At 42.5% G+C, this 25136-nt stretch overlaps 1 protein-coding gene across 1 annotated transcript in view; it reads left to right on the top strand.

Annotated features, from left to right (window-relative positions):
- The window catches only part of necab2 (N-terminal EF-hand calcium binding protein 2), a 107459-nt gene that overhangs the window by 76116 nt on the left and 6207 nt on the right, over positions 1-25136 (top strand). Inside the window, 3 exon segments of the mRNA XM_034588401.1 lie at positions 989-1068; positions 7524-7580; positions 23019-23131. Of these exon segments, the coding sequence (XP_034444292.1) occupies positions 989-1068; positions 7524-7580; positions 23019-23131 (250 nt within the window).

The raw sequence follows: 25136 nt of genomic DNA, 5'->3' as shown, positions 1-25136 counted from the left end.
GCAGAGATTTCTGTGATGTTGTGAACGCATCTGACTGGAGAATCTCCTTCTGCGTTGTTCATGTGTGAAAGACAAACTTTCAGACATTCTCCAGAGTTCACGTCTGAAAACGCCTCATATTTGCTCGTTAGCAGCATTCTTCTTCTTTCTTGAAGTTTTTTGGCATTTTTCTTAACTGATGTTCAGCGCTGCAGCAGAAAGTGTATTTTGTACATTTTGTCTTTTCCTCTAAGACCAAAGCTGTTTACAAAAAGCTGTGTGTGGTTTGCCGTCTAAAAATCCATCTGCAGTGAGAGCTGATTAAACAGAGCAGCTGAAAGAAGCTCTGTCTGCTCCCTTACTGTCTTTGAAAAGGCCAGTATCCTTCAGATAAACACTTATAATTGCCTATTTATCAGCCTCCCTCACTTTACATGAAATATTCATGATGAGACAATGGAAATGAAAAGAGAAAGATTAGAAAAGGGTAATGATAGTTTTAGGGAATACCTGCAGAACCTGCTCACTGTAGCTTTGTGTTTACTCCACATACTTGTGTGTTTAAAGCAGCCAATAAAGAAACAGAAGAATAAAGTTCATTTATATAACTTTAAATGAAAAAAGGGAACAAACAGGACGGGAGAACGACGTCGCTGGTGGGAAGTCACTCATCAGGAGTGACAGTGTAGTCATGGATGAGCTGTTTACTCCCAGGTTTAATATTTCAAGAGGATTATAACGTGCGGTCAGGCTTTGAAAACGTGATTTCAATATGACATGAATTTAAATAAAAATGTAATCCAGCTGCGTCAGATGGATTCACAGCCCGGAAACAAGTGCAACAACTTTTAAGTGTGTTGGTACTCGTTCAGTCGGTGTATTAAGACTGTGTGTGTGTGTGTGTGTGTGTGTGTGTGTGTGTGTGTGTGTGTGTGTGTGTGTGTGTGTGTGTGTGTGTGTGTGTGTGTGTGTGTGTGTGTGTGTGTGTGTGTGTGTGTTTGTGTTGCAGGTGCAGTGGAGGTGAGGAAAGAAGGTCTGGAGTCTCAGATCAACCGCCTGGCTGAACTAATCGGTCGACTGGAGAATAAGGTAAGGATCACACACACACACACACACACACACACACACACACACACACACACACACACACACACACACACACACACACACACACACACACACACAAACTTGTTTCGTTCACATATAGTTAGATACACACAGCGTTCACTTACAATATCTATTCCCTGGAGGCCGTAACCTCTACATCTCCTAAATTAAAGCCTGAGGTCTAAAGGATGAGGTCGACCATATTCAATACTTATTTTCATCACATGAAAAGATCACAACCAACAACAAATGTATCGCATTGACAAGTATTGACAAGTGTGTATTCAAAGCATGATGTATTTGACTCATCTGTGCCACAAGGCCACAAAACCCATCAGTGAGACACATGTCACACAGCCCCCCACCCCACACACACACACACACACACACACACACACACACACACACACACACACACACACACACTAACACACACACTGGTGCATCGACTGTGTTGTAATCTACAGAGGAAAATAGACATTAACAAATGCACTGTTTGCTCTAGTTTGAGTAAAGTTTAATAAAAATAATGGTAGAGTACATTTAAAAAGAAATGAATCCATGTCTTTGTGAAACACTTTTAAAAATTTAACCATTGAGTAAGAAAACGTTCAAATTCCTTTAATATCCGGGATACGAACGCTGCCATCTTGTGATTTTGGAGCCAAAGTCAGTGGCGACGATGAAGCGAGTTAGTCTCAGCTGTCAATCGTGATGTTTTACCTTCTTCACCAAATACCTAATGATTCATTGCACGCCGGGGACGAAGCTAATGAGCTAGCTACCTGGGTGGCTGGGCCTCAGTACGTGCTGCCACTCAAAGGAGCTAAAGATGCAACGGGTAGAGCGGGACAAGCTGGTCATGTAAATAAGAAATAGAACCAGAACGTGTCGAGTACACTGAGTTCTCTGAAGGATGTGGACCCTGAGTCAGTTCTCAGCTTTAAACTGCCCGAGCACGTCTTTTAGATATAAAAGGCACGGCGCCTTTGATCTTGTCCTCGTACTAACTTTCTTTTCTTAATTAAGTTGTCTGCTTGTGGAGAATTTGTACATTCGAGATCTTACATTGGTGAAATCGTGCTGAGCCAAAGGCAGCATATCGAAGGTCTGCAGAGGACAAGAGAGAGAGAGAACTGGAGTAGGAGGAGAAAATGAAAGAAGCAGGGGGTTAATGAGGAGGTGAAGAAGGGGGTGGCATGAGGAGTTAATTAACACTAAGTGATGGAGAGGAGGGAAAGAAAGGGGGGGGGGGGGGTGGATGAAGAGGGAGACAGAAGATGCAATTAGAAAAAGACCTTACGGCCAAACTATTGCAAAGAGCATTTTTACTTATGTATGGTCCCACATGCCTTTTGATCCTCCTCCGTCCTGCTCTGCACCTTTACATCCATCACCCTCCTTCCTCCCCCCCCCCTTCATCCTTGTCCCTGCATCGCCTGCGTCTCGTCCAGGACTTAACATGTTAGGACTAATGGAGCTTCGGCAGAATCAGCTGTCTTTGGGAGAGTGGCGGGCCGCTACAGCTACGAATTACTAAATACAATGTCCTGCTGGGTGGGGGGGGGGGCTGCGGGAGAAAATCACACAAAGGGGGAGTCACATAAAGAAAATAGAAAATAAGAATGGGATTAATAAAGGAGAAAACCTGCTCATGAATTAACTCTAGGCAGAGCGACCTCTAAGGCACCAAATGAAAACACAGATAAAGAATTGCCAACGTTTACAATAGCTTTTATTTCTCAGCCTCTGAAGCAGATAGAGATTTGTCTTTCATTGTAAATCATCCCCCCCTTCTCCCTAAAGTTCATGAAACATTTTTTAACAAACCTATAAATCAAGCTCACTCGCAGGAATCCCCTCATCTTCCTTCTCCTCTTCAAACACGTCTCTACACACTGAGCGTTGGTCCGTGGCTCAGCAGGAACATCGTCGGGCTCATTGTTGTCTCCAGCCCTGGTTCCTATTTAGAAACAACCTTTAGCCTGAAGATAATTTAATACACTTCTAACGGGTCTAAGTAGAAGAGTTTCTCTCAGTCCAGTGACCTGCGTTTTTGCAGAAATGATTGAACCGCCTCTCACTACAGGATGGTTCGATAATCCCCTGTGACCCCGAGGCCCTCAGAGAGCCCAGGACCCAGAGCCTGACATGTTTACAGGGACTGTGGCACAAAGGACGTCTTCTCACGCCTGAGTAAACACAGTCAGGTCTGATTTGTACATTTTGAGACAGTGATGAAAAGTCCTCAGGAATGATTAACTCTTTTCACCGTGAGAAAGAAGCCGGTAATTAATTGACGCCTGAAATCTGCGCAGAGGGAAAAGTAGAGTTGACAGTGATAATGAATCAGTTTATCCGTTCTGTGCGGACGTCTTTCAGTCGAGGGACGTCTCCACAGCCAGTAAACAAATGTCAACCTGTAGTAATGAAGTGAAAACGAATAAAAGTGAAATGAAAGGTTCTGTCACTAACATGAAAACCCTTTAATGTAGAGGCAGGAACGAGTAGTAAAAAATTGATATACATGAATATGTATATAGTAGGTGTGTAAATGAATACATGTGCATAATTTGCTCTGAATAAATACAAAATAAACATCCATATTTTTAGTCGCATGTTATTTTTTATTCATGATCCAAGAAAACTGGTTCTGAGCTGAAGTTAGGGACCATCTCAAAACTGCTGGCAAATGGGAAAACGTAATGTGAGGAACATTTGAACAGATTTTTTAAATATATCATGTTTCCATCCACTTCAAATCAGACAATAATAATAAGATAATTATTAAAATTGTTCTCCACCAAGGACCAATATGAACATGAATTATTCCCTAGGGAGAATTGAGAAAAATGTTGAAAATATTAAAGAAAGCGAATTTGGATGTGTTCTTCACTGGGTCATGATTCAACCCTTCACAACATTTGATGGAAATCAGTTCAGTAGTGTTTTCAGTAAGGAAAATATTGGTCATGTTAGTGGATGGATGTGGGACTTTGTCCAGATCTGTGACAATATTTAATATATATTTTCTTGGCCCATGTACCATTGTGGTAATAAGTCCATTAGGTTCTGCGTAATCTTGCTGAAAAACAAACAAACAAACAGGGGCAGAAACATGAAGATATAATGAGATGTAATGTGTTGAATAGTGAGTTTCATAGATGCTGGTTAGCAGATTTATTTCCCTACGTTTTAAGAATACTTTGAAGTTTTTAAAGAGCCAAAATGAAAAAAGTCTCAACAAAATCTTTCAGATCATATTTCCTTTTATTTTCCGTCCGTATTCCTTTGTGATGCTCGGTGATGGATCATCTTTGTAAACAAACCAAACTACCTCCAATGGCAGCAGAGAGCAGCAGAAAATAACAGCGCATCGGAAAAAATATAGGTCACGAAACTCTTACGCCCCACACTGTATTGTCAGAATAATGAGAGCTGCAGAAAAGCCAATGAATAGACATTTTCTGCTGGATTACAATTTTCAAAGGAGCAGACGGCACACTGCAGTAATCACATCATATCAAAGCAAAACATGGCTTTGAGGAGGCTTATTGAATGTGGCTTTGTCTCTCTGTTTGGCCTGGTGTCACCTCCACACATCCCAGTACTAAGACTATGCAGGAGTGTGGAAATGATGTTATCACGGCGTGTCAGGGTGAATCATGGATTGTTTACTGAGTGAGTAATAATCCAGCCACACACTGAGGGATGTTGTGCGTGGAAGGATGGAGATATTGCTCAGCGTTGGCACCGTGGCTCTGTGATATCGCACCCTGGAAATCCTGTTACCTGCAAACCCTTCCTCAAAGAGCCACATTCACGTTGCCCCCGCTCTCCCTCTCTCAGATTCTCCTGCCGTCTTCCTTCACGCTCCTCTGAGAGTGCGTTTGTTCTTTTGAATGCAAAATATCTTTCTTTTCATCGCTCCCCATGTGCTGCAGGCAAGACTCTGTGTTTTTCTCCTGGAAAAGTCCGTGTCAGGATGAGAGGTCTTGTTTTATAGTCACACGTGTGGTATTAGTGACACTGAGGCTGAAGCAGAGAATGATGCATCATATAAACATATTAAAATAACTGTACTCAATATTTAAACTCCGACAAATCACCTGGAGGATATTAACCTGCGCAGCCCGTGAATATGAATATATCCTGATTACGTTTATTCAAGGAAAATGTAGTTCAGAAGCTGCTCAGATTACAGCCAGATGAGAAAGTCAGTAAATGAAATAGCTGACAACTGGGCAAACATCACGCTGACAATTTAATCTTATAAAGGACTGAACATCACATGGATTTTTCCAAATGTTAAAGTGGTTTTATTTTGACACGCTGCATCACAGGGCGGCGTGCACGTGTGAAAGGTGATGAAGCCACAGATTAAAATCCTCTGACTCCGCAGCTCAGTTCGTATTTCAGCTCATTGTTCGGCTTTCATGGCCCCCGACTGTTTTGGTTCAGCCTCACTTTGTTATCAGCCTCGTCTCCAGCGGCAGCAGCAGATTTCAGCAGAGAAAATCCCCCGGACTCTGCAGCACCACACAGCAAAGGGATCACAGATAACTGGTAAACATGTGGTGGAGAACTTGGCAGCTGAAGAGTCAGACATTTTGTCAGGAGCTGGTGAGGATAAAGATGAGTTCATGTAGATTCAAAGGAATTTTAATGTTCTTAGTTAAATCTTGACAGAGAATAACAAAAACACTTTAAGTATCAGTAGTTTGTGGAGTAAAATTAAATTACAGACACTAATGGTGTTTTCACAACTAACTTGTTTGGTCCAAACCAAATTAAAAGGTGTGAAAAGTTCCTCATATCACGATCTGAACCAACGGACCAAAGTTTAGTAGTTTGGTCTCGGTCGGGATCAAACTGACCCAAGGTTCTCTGTGTTTGCAGTGAACTTTTGGATGGAGACAGCATTAAACAACAGAAGAAGAAAAAGAAGTAGAAGTAGTTCAAAGGATTTACATTCACTCTGCTGATAGAAGCAAAATACAAGAAGTGAACCAGTTCGTTTCTTTCTCTAGTCAAACTGAAAAGACCTTTTTTTTCATGCACTTTGTTTGCAAACTGTCGCATTAAGATAAGATAAGATAAAACTTTATTGATCCACACAGTTTTTACAGCATATGTACATTATATACACCTTTTCACTGTAGTTATAAAGTAAAGTGCAGTGGCACAGGATGATTGTATGAGAAAGTAAAAACCTATTTGTGCATAAACACTAATGTGCAAAAAGTAATTTTCTGTTAAAAATAGTGCAAATAGTACAAGTAGAGTGACATGAGCAGTGCAGTATTTCATTCTTCATTTGGGATGTTGTGGAGTCTGACGGCCGTGGGAATGAAGGACCTGCAGATGTGTTCCTTCTTGTGCTGCTTAAAGCCTCCACAGTGTCAAAGGGGGCGAGAGGTGTCGTCCATGATGGACTTCAAGTTCCCGTTCAAATCATTCACCCTGATGCTCAGCGTGTGTGTGTGTGTCTTTGTCGCCCGCCCCACTGAGCCACACCCCGTTTCCCTGACTCTCCCGGGCCGTGTCAGGTGAAGGTCTTATTTTGTGTGCGAGCGCTGCAGTCGCTCTTCACTCACAGGGCGACTCCTGAGTCACCACCTGACAGAAACCTGCAGTGTTCACTGTGATTTATTACAACAGGTTTGTAAAAGTCACAGCCTGTGAGGGCGGAGGAGAAGACTAGAGATCGACGTCTTGTCGTTTCCACACTCGCACTCACACGTCAGCGCTCCAGGCTTCATCAGCCTCGAGTCTGAAGATAATATTTCAACTTAACTCTGGTATTTATTGTCTCTCACTCACTTAAGTTCTGAATGAACAATTGACAGTTAACGAAACTCCCCCCTCGGCCCACGGGGATCCAATAAGAGAGATTCTCGTTAGCTAGGATTTTCAAATTTGAATTGATCTTTTTTTTTTAATTTTAAGCATGGGAGACCACAGACTTTACGAGAGATTTTTAATATTTTAATGGTGAGAACACACACATTAGACGATCCAGTTGAGACCCCCCCCCCACCCCACACACACACATAATTTAACACTGACATTAAATCCTGCATCCTCCTTCATTTTGCAATGAAAGAATCTTTCAAGTGATTCCAAACATCCAAACCTCCGTCCTTGTGATGTTCAGTTGGACTTTTGCATTTCGATGTTCTTGTATCTTTTGATTTTTCATGCTGACATTACTCATTCTGTTTTATTTTGTGCTTCTCTCACTGGCCTGCATCCACCTCCCCTCCAAACTCCCCGGTCCCCCGCTGAACCTCATTCCCATCCCAAGTCGTCTCCTGCTCTCACCGTTCCCATTAATACCCTGACTGACTAATGTCTGCTTCACGCTGTTGTTGTAGTTATTGTTCTCGCTGATTGACGTGTTGCTGCTGCTGTTGTTGTTGTGCTTCTCCTTGCAGACGGTCTGGTTGGATCTGCACCAGAGGCTAACAGACACAGATGGCACACCCAGCGCCGTAAGTAGACGCTAAATGAACAACTGCTGCACAGCACACACGAGCCCCGGGTGGAGCATCACTCACTGCTGCTTTGCAAAGGCCAAAACATGAGACTAAACTTCTGCACGACCTGCGCCGTCAAAACGAAGCCAGGTTTCACCACATGTCCCCTGAGCTCTGATCTTTTGAATTATCTCCCAGGAAACGTGCTCGTTTTGTGTTGTTTTCTAGACCTGGACGATTTAAAGACAAATGACTGGGATGAAAATAAGATCCTGGAAATCATTATGATGAGAAACATTTGGTAAATAATGACGTAGTATTTCAAAAGCTTGGAAATAAGATCGAGGCTCAGTCAGCTGCAGTTAGCTGAACACCAACCTAACTGTTGGTGAATGAGTTGCATTGTGGGTAGTGTAGTTTGATGAGGAAGTAGACTTGAAACGTACAAATATTAAAACAGTGAAATCATGACAAACAAAACAAAATAACAAGCCACATGATGCACAAATGAAATAACATAAAATAATTATAATGAGTTCTCTTTTAGTTCAGGAAAAAAAAACTTTGTGATGTAAAAACCTGAGACAAAACTTCTACATGACAAAAAATATTCCTGTCCAATTGAATTATTTCCAGGAAATGGGTTTGTTTTATTTTGTTGGTGATTTATAGACACTGAGTCTTCTGCAAGAGAATGAATAGACTCTCGCAGTATCTTATGATATCTTACGATATCTTACAATATCTTACGATATCCACAGAGAAAAGAACACATCAGCTGTCTTAGAAACAGACGGCGTATTCAGCGTCTGGGATCTTCTCTTTGATAACAATCAATGATTTATATGAAGAACCATCAGCATCATAACCAGTGTGTGGGCGTCTTCTTTTCAAGCCGTGTTTGGATTGAGTCATAAATCTAAAAAATGTTCAGTCACAGAAAAAGCTCGACTTATTTGACGTTGTTTTCTCCAAAGATCCCGATCACACACCGGCAGTGAAGGAGAGATGAGAGAGTTCAACAGCTCTGAGTGCTTGAAGAAAGACATCAGGAATCTGTGTCTCAGAGAAACATCAGGAATCTGTGTCTCAGAGAAACATCAGCTTGTGGTTGTCACTTTCAGTTTTTTATGAAACCATGTGTAAAGCAAAGAAGAGACAGAAGATGAGAGGCAGGTCAGAAGAGCTCCGGTGTGTCAGTCATAGGAAGTGCAGAGGGGTTTAGATGGTGCAGCTCACGTCATTGATTCTGATCTTTGAAACAGACGGAGGGATATTACTGGCACCGGTGTAAAGTTACAGGACATGTGCACCGGGAGAAGCTACGAATAGATCCTGGAAAAATCGATTTCCATGTGGTTTCTGTGCACATGACAAATCACCACGTTATCAAAATATCCCATATCAACAAGATGAGGTTTATTTCAGTGTCTCTGTGCGAGTTAGTATCTCAAAATCATGGGAATGAGATACTAAAGGTGTTTACACGCCTGAAAGTCCAGACTATGGTTCAAGCCAAGGTTCATGTCCTAGTTACAGCTTTAACATTTCACACGGCATGTGTGAATGAATGAACCGGTTCACGTTGTTAATTTAGTTGTAATATCTTGATGGTTAAACTAACAGCAAAATGAACGCCGTCATCATCCAAACCTGCGAACTGCCTCGGCTTACATTTCTTCTTCTTCCTGCAACTGGTCAGAAAGTCTGAACCATCCAAAAAAAGGTTACCACACTGCAGACGAACCAAACCACGGCTAAGATAGATGGAACAAAGACCACCTCTTTTGGTCTGTTGGTCCAGGCCGAGGTCTGAGGCACCTTTCACACCTGTTATTTTGGTTCCGACGAAACTGAAAAGTCCAAATGTCTGAACCAAACTAAGTAGGTGTGAAAACGCCCTCTAGTTATTTTGAGAAAGTTTCCCATTAATTTGTCTGAGATACTATTTTGCGAATGTTTCTCAGGTTGTTAAAAAAGACTTTTACTTTCCAAATGATCGTAGCCTCCAGCACTGGCTGGAAGAAGCCATGTGGTCGCTGGTCGGAGGTTTGCAGGAGGTCCACACATTCTCACAGCAGGTTCTTGAACCTGAATACCAGTCCTCCTGTGGGAAATCCAGTTTCTGAGCATTTGGCCCCAGATCTCTGCCTGGAGGAGAAACACACCAGGTCTTTTTCTGTCTGCAGGAGAGCAGTGCAATAATCACCTGCTGCACTTATACCCACAGCAGTCGAGCCACTTATGACTTCCCGTTAGCGGCTGGCGAGAAGTGAGAGCCCTGATTAAATTGTCCAGTTGTCATGGGCACAGAAACGGAGAGGTTATTATAAGAGAGCGCTCAGAAACGCTGAGAGGGAGAAGTTTCAAGTTGCAATTTTCCTTAAATGCATCTCAGAGAAACACGTTTAACACACGAAAGACAGAGCACTTAAAAAGACAGAGCACTGACCTGAACCCAAACCTGAAAATAAGAAATAAAACTGAGAAGCCAGAGACAATAATGAGCTTTAGTCCTAAAGAACAACATCCACCTAAAGGCTCTGAGGCGTTTGAAGAGGCCGGTATCAGCATTTACCTTGTTTCTCAAACAGGATCCATTTCACCGTTGATGTGATGATATGTATTTATTCACTTTCTGTTCCCATGGTGATGTAGCATGAGCTTCACGTCACCTCACAGCTCTGTGTGTGTGTGTGTGTGTGTGTGTGTGTGTGTGTGTGTGTGTGTGTGTGTGTGTGTGTGTGTGTGTGTGTGTGTGTGTGTGTGTGTGTGTGTGTGTGTGTGTGTTTATTTATTAAATTGGTTTTCGATGCATTTTAGCTTGACTCTCATACATTTCAAATGTAAACACACTCAGATATCAAGGTTAGCGCCCCAAGTGTTCAAGCTACAAAGAACCTCAAGAGCATATCAATTGTTGTGTGTCAGTATTAAATTAGCCTCTGATCTGATCTCACTAAGGCAGCAGCTAATATATATTATATATTATAGTCCTCAGCAGTAAATCAAGGGTTCAAAGGTCACTAATCTGAGCAGAAAGCACAGAAAAGAAATCGATGAACAAGGAATCTCAATTCAAATTCACTCAAGGAAACATTTTTCTTTTCTTAAAGATGGTTTCTGTCGTTCTAGGTTGTTATCGTACTGAACATTGATGTGTTCATGTTGATGATAACTTTGGTTCTAATAAGTTGTGTAAAGCTGGGACCTCAGTAGCGTTTCTCCATCCCCCAAACGCAACGTCTCCAAATGAAGTCATCAAAGCGAGATTGGCAGCGTTCGTACTCAGATATTTTGGCTTCATTGCTGGTTATTGGGATGAAGAGGAGCCGGGTCGTCCATCTTTAATTACAGTCAATGGTTTTGCATGAGAACCACTCACCATATGTCTGTTGCCTCCGAGATTTCTGCCTGAACAGATTTTCTGCATCCTGCCACAGCTTCTTTTAAAACACAGATCACAAATCTGCATCTGGCTCATCTCAGGAAAACACTTCCTCCGAAAGAAACCCGGGGAAATTTCTCACACACCGTAATAAATCCAGTGTAACCAGGGTGTATCGTGTTTCCGCCTCCTTTAAACAGAGACACGCTTCACTGGTTACACACAATCTGCTCGTCCAGGCTGTTGCTTGATGAACACATCACACATCTGCTGGCACAGACGGACTCCAAGTGACAAGCGCTAATAAGTCTTTTTTTTTTACTATATCGTATGTTTTGTAGACGAGGGAAATCCTCGCCCATCCTCCTTCCACCTTCCTCTTTCCCTAAATCTGATTATCATCACCTTTTGACCCTCTTGTTCCTCACCACCACCCCCCCCCCCCCTCGAAAACATGGATTTCTCTTATCAAGGTCGTGCTCCTCTTCACCTCCACATAATTCCGCCGTGCCTCCCACAGCCGGCTCGACGCGTCGCACCTGATCTTCTGATCTCCACCAGGAGGATGATTCGAACGTGATTACCCTTCATCTCATCTCCCTGGCAGTCCTCTGTCACAGCAATCTTCCCTCTCCGCTCCGAAAGGAGACACTATAGCAGTTCTATCACCATACAAGGGATTATAATACAATCATATACTGTAGGAAAGATACAGGGATACTTTCAAACCGCTGTTGTGGAGCCGAATTAGCATATGCATTTTATTTGTAGTGGACACAAGTGAGCTGACAATGGTTTCTGTCATTAGAAGTGGGAGAATCAATCACGTACAGTATATGTTGTCAGTATTTGGATCCTCGAGAGGCGCATGAGAGAAGAAGCTATTAAAACAGCAGCGGCTGAGAGAGCAGAAGAGAAGATGTGAGGGATGGACGGGCAGATTACAGAGTAAACAGAGGGAGAGGATGGGAATAAGGAAATGGAAATGAGAAAGAGAAAAGGCCACAGGGACCGAGCATTGTAATATCCTGATTATCCAGTGCAAATGTGTCGTTCTTTCCTCCTCTGTCTTTTACATTATAACGTACAGTAGCTCTGTTCATCTAAATCAAACACATAATTAACCAGGAGACACTGAGCACACAACACAAACCTACGCAGTGCGGAGTGGCAGCTTCTGGCTCATTGTTTATTTGTGAGGTTTGATCCTCTAAGAAAACAGCGTACGATTATAATGATGTGTAACAGCTCAACTGGAATCTGTTGAGTGCCCACAAACACATTATTATAGACTCTATAAAACCAGGCTAGCTGCTCTATGAAGCTGCACCTACCTAATGTTCAACATGTTCAACATCTAACCTGGTCAAAGGACCAAAAAGTGGTCTTTGGTGCATTATTGTGACCTGTAGTTATGTTTGATATAACATTTAGCAATAAAACATGTTTAAGTTCAAGTGTCAGCACCCTCTAGTGGCCGTAGTGATTATGATGACAGCGAAAGAGGAAATCGAATGATGCTGTTATGGAGCTGAAATCACTTTAGCCAGACTTAGGTTCAGAGACCGTCCTGACCTTTAACCTTTAACCTTTAACCTTTAAATCCTTGAGTATTATTAAATGTTGACGCAGCGTTTCTATGGTGACGTCCTCTGCCGCCACAGAGGAGGTGATTCTGGACGCTCTCGTCAGCGTTGTGTTGGAGGACATGTTGACTTTCACTCAAGCTGTTGAAGTCAAAAGGATTTCAGTCGGAGGAACTCGTACTCAGGAGTTCTGAAGTGGTCTGAAAATAAAAGTTAAAAGACCCTTCGTGGCCGACGCTGCCACCCAGAGATGCTCTCTCAAAACTACAAGCAACAAAATCTTTAACGCTCGAGTAATGTTCAGAGACGGCGTCGCATTTCAGCCAAACATTCTGCCACACTCTCTGTCGCAGGTTTCTTGCCAACAACCAAACAGACAAATTTGAGATTCTCACTTGCGGCCACATTCATTAGCGGAACAGACCAATTAGAAAACTATAACAGATTATTAAAAGGGAACGTGTGGGGAAACAAAGGAGAGGTGACAAGTTGGCAATTTAAAAATAATAATACGAGGGTTGAGATGCACGAGAGACGAGAGGAAGTTAAAACAATGATTCTTTCAGTGAATTCGTACTTTGTGTGAGCTCCTGCATGTGTGTTAAATACTTAATGAAAGCTCCGATAAGATGTTGATAAGAGGAACAGACAGTGCAGAGAGGGAAGTTCACGGAGGGACACCGGCCCTGCTGTGAATGCCCTCATGAAAAATAAATCAAGGGGTTATAAATATGGATATTACTGTATGACTGGGTCTCTGCAGCAGCTCTCCGACGCTCCTGCTCTTTGAATTCTTGAATAGCACCGGTGCTGACTCAGACGACTTTTGTCCTGTATTCCCCCTTTTCTTTGAGATCCTTCCATCAGTTATACTTAGGCAGAGACGGACTGTTTCACCGTTTCATATTAAATTCTGTGATTTGGGGTTTTACACTAATCTTAATTGCGGTTCTACGTAGCATTAAAGGGTCTTTAACGTCGTACATGTTGCTGTGTGAAGGCTTCAGATCCGCCCCAGTGAAGCAGTTGATTTAAGCTGCTCACACAGTCGCTGGTAGAGATGTTTGTGTGGAGAGAAGGTCGCTCACATCCATTCACATCCTCCACACACGAGCCTTTAAATGTGAAGTTACCGAGCTTGTCTTTTGTGGATACCAGGTGTGTCTTCGCCTGCAGCAGTTCTATCAAAACATAGAGTGGAAATGTACTCAGATTGATGTTTGAGTATCAAGGAACACATTGAATACTGCAAAGAGTGAAGCATTTTTTTGTATTTATCAGACACAGCGAGTGAATTATTGAGAAGGAGAAAGTATTCGGGAGAGAGGTCAGCCCCCCGGTGGAGGAAAACTGTACCTGAAATATTGAGGTGAACAGGGATTGGTTGAAAATGCAGCAGAACCAACATCTGAACACTTCCAGGGAGCAGGAGGGCAGAATGGCTGCAGGATACGTTACTGCCTCAATGCTGAAGTGTCCTTGAGCAAGACAAATGAGAAAATAGTCCAGGATAAATAGTCCTGTTTGAGTTATCCTGGCCAAACTTATTCCCACTGCACGAAAAGCCTGCAGAGGATTAATTTGCCGCAGAAACACGTGAGTGGGTCAAAGAAAAGCCATCGAAGTCGGTCACGTGTGACAGTTCTGCTGCTGAGAGGAGTCTGATGAGATCTGGATCTTTTCAGCGTCCCCCCTCCGAATGGCCCCTGAATCCCCTGGTGGCTGTTTTGTGAGATTGTGAGATTTTCTCTGTAAATTCAATAACGGCCCCAGCGTGCATTAACCAGCCGCCGTCCCCGCACTGCATCTCCGTCTCCGGTGCTTTATCTGTTTGTTTATTTCATCCCCTCGCGCTCTCTGCTGCAACACAATTTAGTCCAGTTAGCCGGCAAAACTGACAGCTCGCTCACTGTAACTGTTCCTGTGTGAGTGAGTGTGTGTGTGTGTGTGTGTGTGTGTGTGTGTGTGTGTGTGGCCGGCCCTCTTTCTTTCTCCTCTAGCGCCATATATTTTTGACTTAGCCTTTATTGCCTCTCTTCCTTCTTTAACTGACTTCATCGCAGGCTTTTATGCAACCAGCCACTGCTCAGGAAGGTTCAGTGTATCACTCTGTTTTTAATTTTCAAATGAGGCCGCGTCGTGTGACACATTTATCGTCCACATTAATGATTATTGAATAAAACGTTTGCGATAAAACAAAACAGTAAACTGCCTGTTGTACAAATTATAATTAAGAGATGTAATCTGGTCGTACACTGTTCCAATTTAGTGCTTTTGACCTAATTTCTCAGATGCACGACTCATTTTAGAACTAGACCAAATTTCAGCTCCGTCAGTCGGTCAATTCTCGTGCAGTTTCCAGGGGGAGAGCGTAGAGGGAGCAGCTGCTGCCGACCGACCATCGTCTGCACGAGTCCCTGAACAAAGTCACTGCACCTGAACACAGTGAAAGTGAAACATGGCGACATGACGCATCACATGACCAGAAAACATGGGGGACGGGCTAGTTAAGCTCTGGCAACCATAGATTGTATGTGAAGATGGAATGAAGCATATCTACTTCCTCCCACTATCCAGAAACAGGATACCGACGCCGCCATCTTGCACATTTGGAGCCAGAGTATGTGCAGTATAGCGATAGCGAGGTCTATACACATGCTCGACCAATCACAAGTCAGTCTGTGCTGTCAATCATGACCTTCCGCCCTGTTGTTATAGCATCAAACATGCACAAACATCAGTATGATAAGAAATACCTAAAATGACAGAAACCATCTTTGAGAAAAATGTATTTGACAAGTACTTTGACTTTTTAATTTGGCCCATCCACTAACATGGAGGAGGTGAGATTTTACTACCTCAAACCAGCCACAAGGGAGCGATCGTGATGCATTGGCTTCACCTTTGGGAATCTGCCATGTCATCCATCTTCATATAAAGTCTATGGCAGCCACACATACCTGCCAGTTTGACGTTTCCTCGTCCTCCTCTCACGACCGACATACCCGAGACAAATGTCAGCACACAGAAAGATATCATACGATCGAGGCAGCGTGTTTGCAAATCAAACTTCTACAACTTTGACAATAGCTAGAGAAGTCCGAAGGTAATGAACAGCGTCGTCCTCCATCTCTGATGATTTATTCCAACAGTGGGAGTAAGAATTTAACAACGTCATTTCTAAAATCAACCTTTATGTCCAGCTTAGGGAGGTGGAAAGAACATTCATCCACACACACACACATCAGCAGCCTTTTCCATTGTCTTTCACTGTCTCTTGGAGTCAGCACAGCATTATTTCACTCTCATGCAGGGGCTGAGTGAACGTGAACGTCGATATAAGCAAGGTGCAGTGGACAAAAGAGACAATAGATGGAGGGAGTCAGGTTGTTAGAGCAGCCAGGCAGATGTATAGATTCAGAGAGACAGAAGGAAAATGGAAGTGAGAGCCGGAGCTCGGTTTTCACTGCAGTGAACACACGTGAGGGTGGAAACACAATGAATAAAACAGTTTACAAACACGACAAGAGGATGGAAGTAGAGGCAGGTACTGAAGTTTAGGAGGCCGACCTGAAAGAATAACTATTTTCTTACCTTTTGAAATGTGGAGTAATGACCAGAGTCTGTGTATAAATACAAACTAATGAGGCTAAAATATCCTGGATACGAACGTTGCCATCTTGCAAATTCGGAGCCGGAGTCTGAGCACATCATCAAATAACTCGTTAAAACCAAACTAGCCGGAAAGATGAACACTTGAACGTACAGAAACCATCTTTGAGAAAAATGTATCGGACCTCCAGTTTGACTCTTTGGTTTGGTCCATGTCCCATCTGCTAACCTGGAGGAGGCAGGATACGTTTTGTCTCGGTACAGATAGAGTCAATCTACCAACGGATTCTTGCAGAATGTTTTTTAACATCCGAGGAGAACATTGACGAAACCCCTGAGTGCGTTGAATTTGGCCACAAAGCGTTTTTATTGCATATGAATGAAGTGTTTCATTTGTTCTCTCTTCTGTAAAACGTGTCACACTCTCACGTTAACACAACAGGGAGAGGTTGAGGGAAATGAGCATCAGTCCAAACTAGGATTTAATATTCCTTCCAGAAAAAGAGACATAAGGGAGCAATAATTGGAGCATGTGTCCCATAAGGACAGTGGGACGGAGTTAGTGAGTTTAAAAACCTGCAGATATGCACTAATTTTGTTGTTAAAAGGTTTTATATCTGCTTATCAGCTTATTTGGATTTGTTTATGTTTTAGGATTTCCTGAGAAACTTGAAATAGGTTGGAGGTGGATTTCCACCAGGACTCACATTTCTCAGGATTAAGCTCTACGCTCCAGTTTCCTCAAAACCTCGCCATTTGTCGGTTCAAGTTTTTCAGGACCTTGTCGTTCCCTCACAAACTGCCCCGCTACTCTCTGGGAAAATAACCAGCACCTGGTTCCGGCATCTGCTCCCCCTTTTAATATTCAAACCATATTTCTGTCACCCGCCCCAAACAAAACCCGAGGTGAGGGAGGAAACTCATCAGAGCCGCAGTGTCTCCTCTGTAAACATGTTGATTGTGAACGTGCCCTCAGATGCACACGGAGAAGTTTGAGAGAAATACTTCATCACAAAGTTCAAACATTGACAGAAGGAACAATATGGAAGAAAGAAATGAATCTGGGATCAAAACGAGACAGATACTCATAGTGAATAGTGACGTATTAAATATATACGTCCCCTTGATAACCTGGAGGTCATTACAGTTTGTACAATAGCCCATTGTGCTGTGCACGTGAACAATCATGGCAGCGTAATGCAGAGTGAAAGAAAAGGACTCATGCAGCAACACAGAGATCGTTACAGAACAGTGATACCCCCCCCCCCCCCCCCCCCGATGAATAGATACACAAGCAGGTTGCATCAGTGTGTGTGTGTGTGTGTGTGTGTGTGTGTGTGTCTCTCTCACAGGGATAAAGAGAGACAGGCAGCCTCAGAGAGAATGTGTTAGCGCTGTATTTGTCAGCAAGAGACGGATAAAAAGACTGAGTGAAGGTGGAGGCGGTGAAAAAAGAGTTTGTCCTTGGAAATACTTCAGTCGCCGTTGCATTATCGGGACATCAGTGGCAGCTGCCTTTTCAATTCTGTTTTCTTTATGAGCACTGCAACGTGACGGCTCCTCAGGGAGTCACCCCCAAATACTAATGTACCATAGAAAATTAATTACTACAGACTGATAGACAATATTCATACTGGTTGGGTTTTGGTTTCTCTTGTTATAAGAAGTTCTTCCTGCAGGAGGAGACAACCATTTTCAGCAAAACAAATCGTGTACGTTAACCAGCCCAGCGACTAAAGTCAGTGAGTGGCTAAGTGAAGCCAAACAGATACAAGCTGCTTTACGAAATAAAATATAAGTACGATGGCAAAGCATAGAAAAGACTCAGCAATGCAATAAAACAAGATGGATAAAATTACATTACAACAATACTTTAAACTAACTAACATTTAATATTGGTGTTATTTAACTATTGTTTGCTTGGCCCATATGAATAAATATTGGAATTGGTGTTAAAACAGGATGAAAGCCACTGCTGTAAGTGAACTGCTGCTGCTTATTAGAAGGTTTTTACTTCTCCTGCAGTCAGCAGGTCAGGACACTAGTCATCCATCTACTGTGAGAGATATGCAAATGATCCCCTGAACTAATGAAGGGCTTCTTTCTCTCCTATTTTACTTCCTGAATAAATGACGGATTCCTTGAGCGAGAAGAAGAGGGAGAGAGGAGAGGGGGAGGAGAGGGAGGAGAGATGCTGCTGATGATGAAGTGAAAGGAGGATTAGGAGGGCAGAGATGTATGGGGGGGGGACAGAAGAATGAAAATGGAGGGAGGACGCGAGGTTGGAGGAGGGAGGACTTGGAAGAAGTGGAGCCTTGAGATGTCACAAACAAGAACTGGGGCAATAAAGAGAGGAGGGGAGGAAAGGCCTGAGGGGAACAGACACAACGATGAAGAGTCAGGAGCGAAGATGAGGTGTGAGATGAAGACCTGGTATTTCCCAGTTCCCATGGTAACGCTAGACTGGTTCCCCCTCTCCATAACACATTTTTCTGCTTCCCCCTATTTTCATACCCAGTGGGTTTCCATGCCACACTGCAGCATATTAAAGACACACACACACACACACACACACACACGCACACACACACACGCTTGTCTGTCTCCTTAGTCTTTTACCCAAACCTTAACTAATACGATTAAATGCCGAACCCTGATCAGATTCTAACCCTAAAACCAGGTCGTAATCATAGACTGACGATATGACAGCTCCTCAAACGTGAAGCCAAATCATCATGATCGCCCCCTGGTGGCTATATGATTATAAAAACTACTTTCTCCATGTTAACAGGTGGGACATGGACCAAAGTTATTATTTTTTAGAATACAGGACAAGATGGTGAATGTCCTGTGTACGTTTGAAGGTCTTTTTGCCCAATTTACCAACGACCAGCAGATGTTAGCAGGTGTTAGCGGCCACCAGCAGATGTTGGGGACATAACTTCAGTTGTGCACCTTAGCTTCATCAAGTGATTTGGTCTTGTATCAATGATACAGGCTGAACTTGAGGGTACAATGAGGCTAAAGGTGAATCTGACTGGCTACTGGCTTGTCTGGCAGCCCTATGAAAACCATGTGTCCCGCTCAGTAGATCAGGATGTACAGTTTATTATTACTGACTGAGAAATTCTATCCTCAAGTATCCAACACTAAAACTAACAGTTGTTCCTCTGAGTGCATTTTGAATTTGCATTTTTGTGAAGTCAAAACAAACAGTGTTTTTCACTCTCAGCTCCGGCTGACGGCAAAAGGAACTCATCACTTCTCAGCAGCAGCGTTGAAGAATAATGAAAGGAAGCAGAAATCAATCATATTTATACAAGAACAAGGCTCCGCGTGTCTTTAGGATACGGTGATAGGCCTCGAGACAACTCACAGGGTCACTAGTGTCCAATAAACACAAACACACACACACACTGTGCATATTTACAATGAAAAATTGATTTGATTGAATTGATGATAAAGATGACTCAAATAATCATATATATCCATTGGAACACACTCCATATTAATAAATGTCAGGTAGTTTAAAAGAAGAGTCTGTGATATATATATATATATATATATATATATATATACGTTATAATAAAGCTGCTGTTGTTTAGTCCCTCTCACTCTTTACATTTAAAATGATAAACTGCCTTCAAGTGCATCTAATAAATCCTATAGTAAATATGACATCTACCAAGTCTACGTTCAGAAACAAGAATGAAAAAATCCGCCTGACAATTAATTCCAGGAAATAAGCCATTAACAACGCTATGCTTGGGCGGCGTCATAGTGATGAAAATCCATGTCAGGCATTAAACTGATGTCTCAATTCATTTCAGTAAATTAATAATATTTACTGAGTGGATTAAATACAATAAAGTGAGGCATCAAATACATGTCTTCTCTTTATTCTGCCTCCACAGCATTAACAACGCTGTGTCTACCTCTGAGGACACCAAGGTCATGTCATTGGTTTTATTCCTGGGAATTTACTCACTTATATTTGACAATTACACACACATTAGATATTCCCAAACTCTCTAAGGCTGATTCTGGTATATTTTTAGAGCCGATATTTTTCGGTTTCACTCCGTTAGTGATAAATGAAAATGGACTGCATTGGGACTCTGTAGGGAAAAGAAAATATACATTAGCAGCCAAATGAATAAGTCAAATTAAAAAGAAGTTCACTGACATTTCTTTGTTGGAGAAGAAAAAATGTCTTGAGACTGGGGAACTGAGGGAATACTGGCTAATGACTTTATAAAGTACAGGCTCTGCCCTGAGCACAAAATGTCAATGTATGACTGTACGTTAGTATCCAGAACACACACCAAGAAAACTCATTTCTTAATTGTTTCTGACTAAGTTTATTTGTATAGAAGAGTTCTATATTTTGGTTATATGAGACGATTGATGTCTCTAATATCTGTCAGGATATGAAGCCTGAGTCCGGCGCTGGTTTACTTAACTTATCCCCAGATGTTTACCGTAGCTAGAAAGACTGGGGGCAGGGGAAATCAGCTCTACTGGCTCTGTACAGTAACACACTTTGCCTACCAGCACCTTTAGAGTCATTAATCATTACATTATTTGCTAGTCGAGTTTTAATGGAGTCAAATGAGAAATATATTAGGGAGTCATCTGCACAGAAACACGAAAGCAAACGATTTAACCTTGAGCAAACATATTAATTGAGAATTGTAAAGGACTAAGCACAGAGCCTTGAGGGACTCCATGAGTAAACTCTGACATGGAGGAATTAGTTATCAATGGCTAAACTGGATTTCCTTTTAGAAATACAGGAGTAAAACCAAACTGAATCTGTACCTGATACTCTTTGCCTATGCCCAAGGCTTAAGAGTTAAAATCACTTCAGTTTCTGAACCACAAAGTGGACAAAACTTTCTGCAGATGTAAAAAAAAAAAAAAAAAGGACCATCAACACAGGGGTTATCAGGGCGGTGAAACCAGAGGTGCCCAGTTAGAGGCTTCTGATTTATCACCTCTGCAGGGCCACAGTGTCAGAGGCGAGCGGATCTAATCACAGGGATTTGGTCGAAGAGGCTGGATGGTTAATGGAGTGGTAGTGATTCGATTAACTGAGGTTGCTGGGCAATGTAGTGTTTCTAATTGAGTTGGTGGGGTGTGTGTGTGTGTATTCATTCATGTCTTGAGGTAGACTATACTGAGGTTATAAGTCCCCCAGGTTCAATCACTGTTATGGGTTCTGCGCACAAACACACCCCTGAAATCATTGCGTCATAAATCACACACAGATACGTGCAACACATATCGCTGCCGACAAACAGCTGGGCTTTTATTCAAGCAGCCTAATGTAGCAGAAGTGCCGCTGCCTCGTGACAGCAATTTAATATAACGGCATCAGATAAACAGTGATGTCAAGAGATAAACAGTCGTTACATGGCAATAAAACAGACAATCAGAGCGATAGAGACCCACTAACGCAAAGTGGATGCAGATGTGTTGAACACTTAGAGTCTGCGTGTGTACAAGCTGCAAGAGCCGCAGTTAATATCTGCTCAACGTGGAGAGCTCTCTTATTAGGATGTTAAACAAGGAGCTATTTCCAGTTGTACTCCACAATTGCCTGATGTGAAATCGAATCCTGATGATAACAGTCACTGCAAGTGTCTCAAAGACAGCTGGGGATATTTCTCATTACAAAGAAAAGGAGGGAAATACGACGAACAGAACCAGACAGTGATGAGGAAGAGCAGCCTGCAGGGCGGCCGGTCTGTATCAGTGGAGACTAAGACAGATGGAGGAGCAGGGAGGTGGGAGCAGGGGCAGAGGAGCTGGGTGAGGGCTGCAGGTCAGATGAGGAGCAAGTGAAGTGAGCAGATAAATAAGTGCAGGGCTGAAGAGGAAGAGGAAGATAAACCAAAGCTGAGTCAAACTGAAGCTCTTCATCAACTGGTCAAAAAAACTCACCAACTTCTGGCTTTTATCTGATGTGGGAATGAATACAATCGAATTCACTCCCGGGTCAAGTACCGTAGACAGAGGTTTGTATTGGCTCCGATCGGCAGTGATTTGGCAGAACAGCGAGGTGAGAGAGTGCACCGGAGAAAAAAACTGTGAGCATATACCCCCGAGACAAAGTGTAATACTCTTAAAGTTGGACTACAAACTAAAACTGTTTTTATTGTTTGTAAAACAACTTGATTAGTGGATGACTCACTTCCCCTAAGCCACAGTCCCCCTGTACACTCACAGCAAGATAAGGGGAAAAAAATATGAAGAATAATTATGACATTTAAATGTCAATTGCAGGGAAATAGTGGAGATGATGTAAGATTATCTGAGGATTTTTACAAAGATACACTGTGAAGGGGTGTGTGTATATAAAGAATCGCTGTGTGTCTGTGTGTGTGTCTGCGCATGTGTGTGTGTGTGTGTGTATTTGTGTGTGTGACAGTTCAGAATGAGCTCGACTGACAAACCTGACATGTTGACAGATTTTTTCTCAAAATGATTAATAATAGATCTTGAAATGACCCCAGTTCTCCACCGTGTGTGCATGCTTGTGTGTGTGTGTGACAGAACGAGAGTGGGTGTGTGTAGTATGACCACAACTAATGTGAAACTGTGCACACACTGTATTTGTGTGTGTGTTTGAATGTGTATCATGAAATGTCAGTGGGACGCTGCTTTAGTTATCTGGGTTATAGACGGAAGTTTTAATTAGTAAAGTATGAAGATATAAGTTAATCTCATCTGATCAAAACCAAAGCAGCTTCACGTTTATCCATCTTTGGTACAGTCATAAAACAAGTTTTTTTGTATCTGTTCCATACAAACACTTATGAAACCTCTCTCTCTCTCTCTCTCTCTCTCTCTCTCTCTCTGCAGTCCTTGTTGCTGATTCGTCAGGAGATGGTGGTTTCCCAGAAGAAGCTGGGCGAGTTCTGCGAGGCCCTGAAGCAGTACCTGAAGAACGTGTCCGCTCAGAGAGACTGTTTTCAGTAAGTCCACATCTCACCAGTGCTCCTGCAGAGAGAGAGAGCAGCACTGTGAACCTCATCATTTTACATATTTAATGTGCTCCGCTTTCAGTGTCAGGACCTCAGTTTCTCTCACTTTATTAAGTAATACCTCAGATATTCTCCCCTCTGGTCCTGTGGCCGTATCTTTTAGTGTTCACGTGCACACACACACACACACTGAAGTGAGATACTAACACCATGCCTGGGCTGAATGTAATATAGTTGGATATACACATGCTGTACATGTAATAACCCCCCCCCCCCCCCCCCCTGCCTGCATCAAGGTGCTGGGAGACAAATCTAATACCCAGAGAGATTTCTCCAAATCCCAGACTCAATATGCTGTGTGCATGGTCCACACTCCTGTATTCTGCAGACGCCCTTGGTTCTGGCTCTACTAAACTACACTTTTGCATTTCTATTGTAGTTCCTCTCACCACTTACTGCATTTTGTCCTTTGGGATAAAGGTTCTGTGAGAGCTGCATAGAGACAGAAATAAGGTTTGAATCCTTCATATAGCACAGAATGGATTTGTATTATATGGATTTAGGAGAAAATTAAAATGTTTGTCATGTAACACGTTTTAGCCACTTTGGGGCGATTTTAAACACAATATATATAATATATTCACAAACAGCTGCCTATTTACATATGTAACAGATTATATAATACCATTATTATCATTGATTGAATCTTTCCGCTCATCTGATGTACGTTAACCCTCAGGAGTCTGTGATCACACCGACTTGATCTAATCATGTGTTGTGTCTTGTGTGTGTTTGGGTCCAATGTGTTGATTTGCTATGTCAAAGTGAAAAATGACTTTAGACAATGTTGCTCTGAAATGAAGACACCAAGCATTGGGAAGGTGAACGTGTATTATGTGATGTAAAAAGGCAAAATCGAAGGCAATGAAAACGGCTAAAATAGCCCCAGACTCCACAGGGTCCAGGCTCTGCTCTCCGTTGTAGCTCTGCTTCATCCACCAAATGCTCCCAGCAGATATAATAGATATGTTGCTATTTCTGTGCTAACTTTGTCACTTAACATTTTCTTGATGGTTGGTTTTTCTCCAGTTAGTTTATCAGAGTTTATTCACAGCTTCTTAAGATCGTAAACGACATAAATGATGCAAACATATAGAGATGGTAGTCAGTGGTAAATCTGCCTTTAGCGAAGCATCTTCAAATGTCTGTGTGGGCGGGGGTGAAGCAGGTTCCTGAGGAAGAGATGGAACAAATGAATTGTGCAGACGTGGAAAGCTGAGATAACGTCGTTAGAGCCAGTTACACACCGGGGAGTCTGTAGCTGCTGCTCAAGATGCTCCTGCTGAACGTGAATGAACACGTACGACTTTCTGAAAGGGCAAGAACCCTTAGTTCAGAGACTAATGACTAGAATGTTTTCAGAGTTAGAACTAAAGAATACGTCCATATTTCTTTTATACATCTCATTCCTCAACACATTTCTTGACCTGCAGGCAGAATAGTGACAGCCTATCTTTTAATAATATGGTGCCTGTGGGAAGAGGCTGTTCCGGAGCAAATAATGTCCTCAAATCATCGGACTGGAAGACGCAGGCGAGTGGAGCCCGAGCGGCTTGTTGTTTATGGTTGTGTTGTGAAGAAGTGCTGCTCGGTCGGTCACAGCGCTGTAGTGAACCAGCTCTACGCAGCTCGGGACAGGCTCTGCTCAGGAACCTGACACTGGACGTCTTGACCTTTGAAAGCCTGTGGTTTAAAACCTCTTTGGCTGCTGTGATCAATCAGCAAATGACTCCTTGATTCACTGATGCTGAGCCAAGCTCTGGTTTAACAGAAGGTACCAAAGTGCAAGTATCCGAAATTAAATCTGACCTACAACACACATTGATCAGTATATTCAGTTTGGTCTAAATATCTCAACAATTACTCGATTCATTTTTATCTTATTTTGAAAAATGGACCTCAAAGAATGAATTTATATCACCTTCACTCTCCGATC

Source organism: Hippoglossus hippoglossus, chromosome 6 (genome assembly GCF_009819705.1).
Source record: "Hippoglossus hippoglossus isolate fHipHip1 chromosome 6, fHipHip1.pri, whole genome shotgun sequence".
Taxonomy (NCBI): domain Eukaryota; kingdom Metazoa; phylum Chordata; class Actinopteri; order Pleuronectiformes; family Pleuronectidae; genus Hippoglossus; species Hippoglossus hippoglossus.
This window is presented reverse-complemented; position numbering and strand designations above follow the sequence as displayed.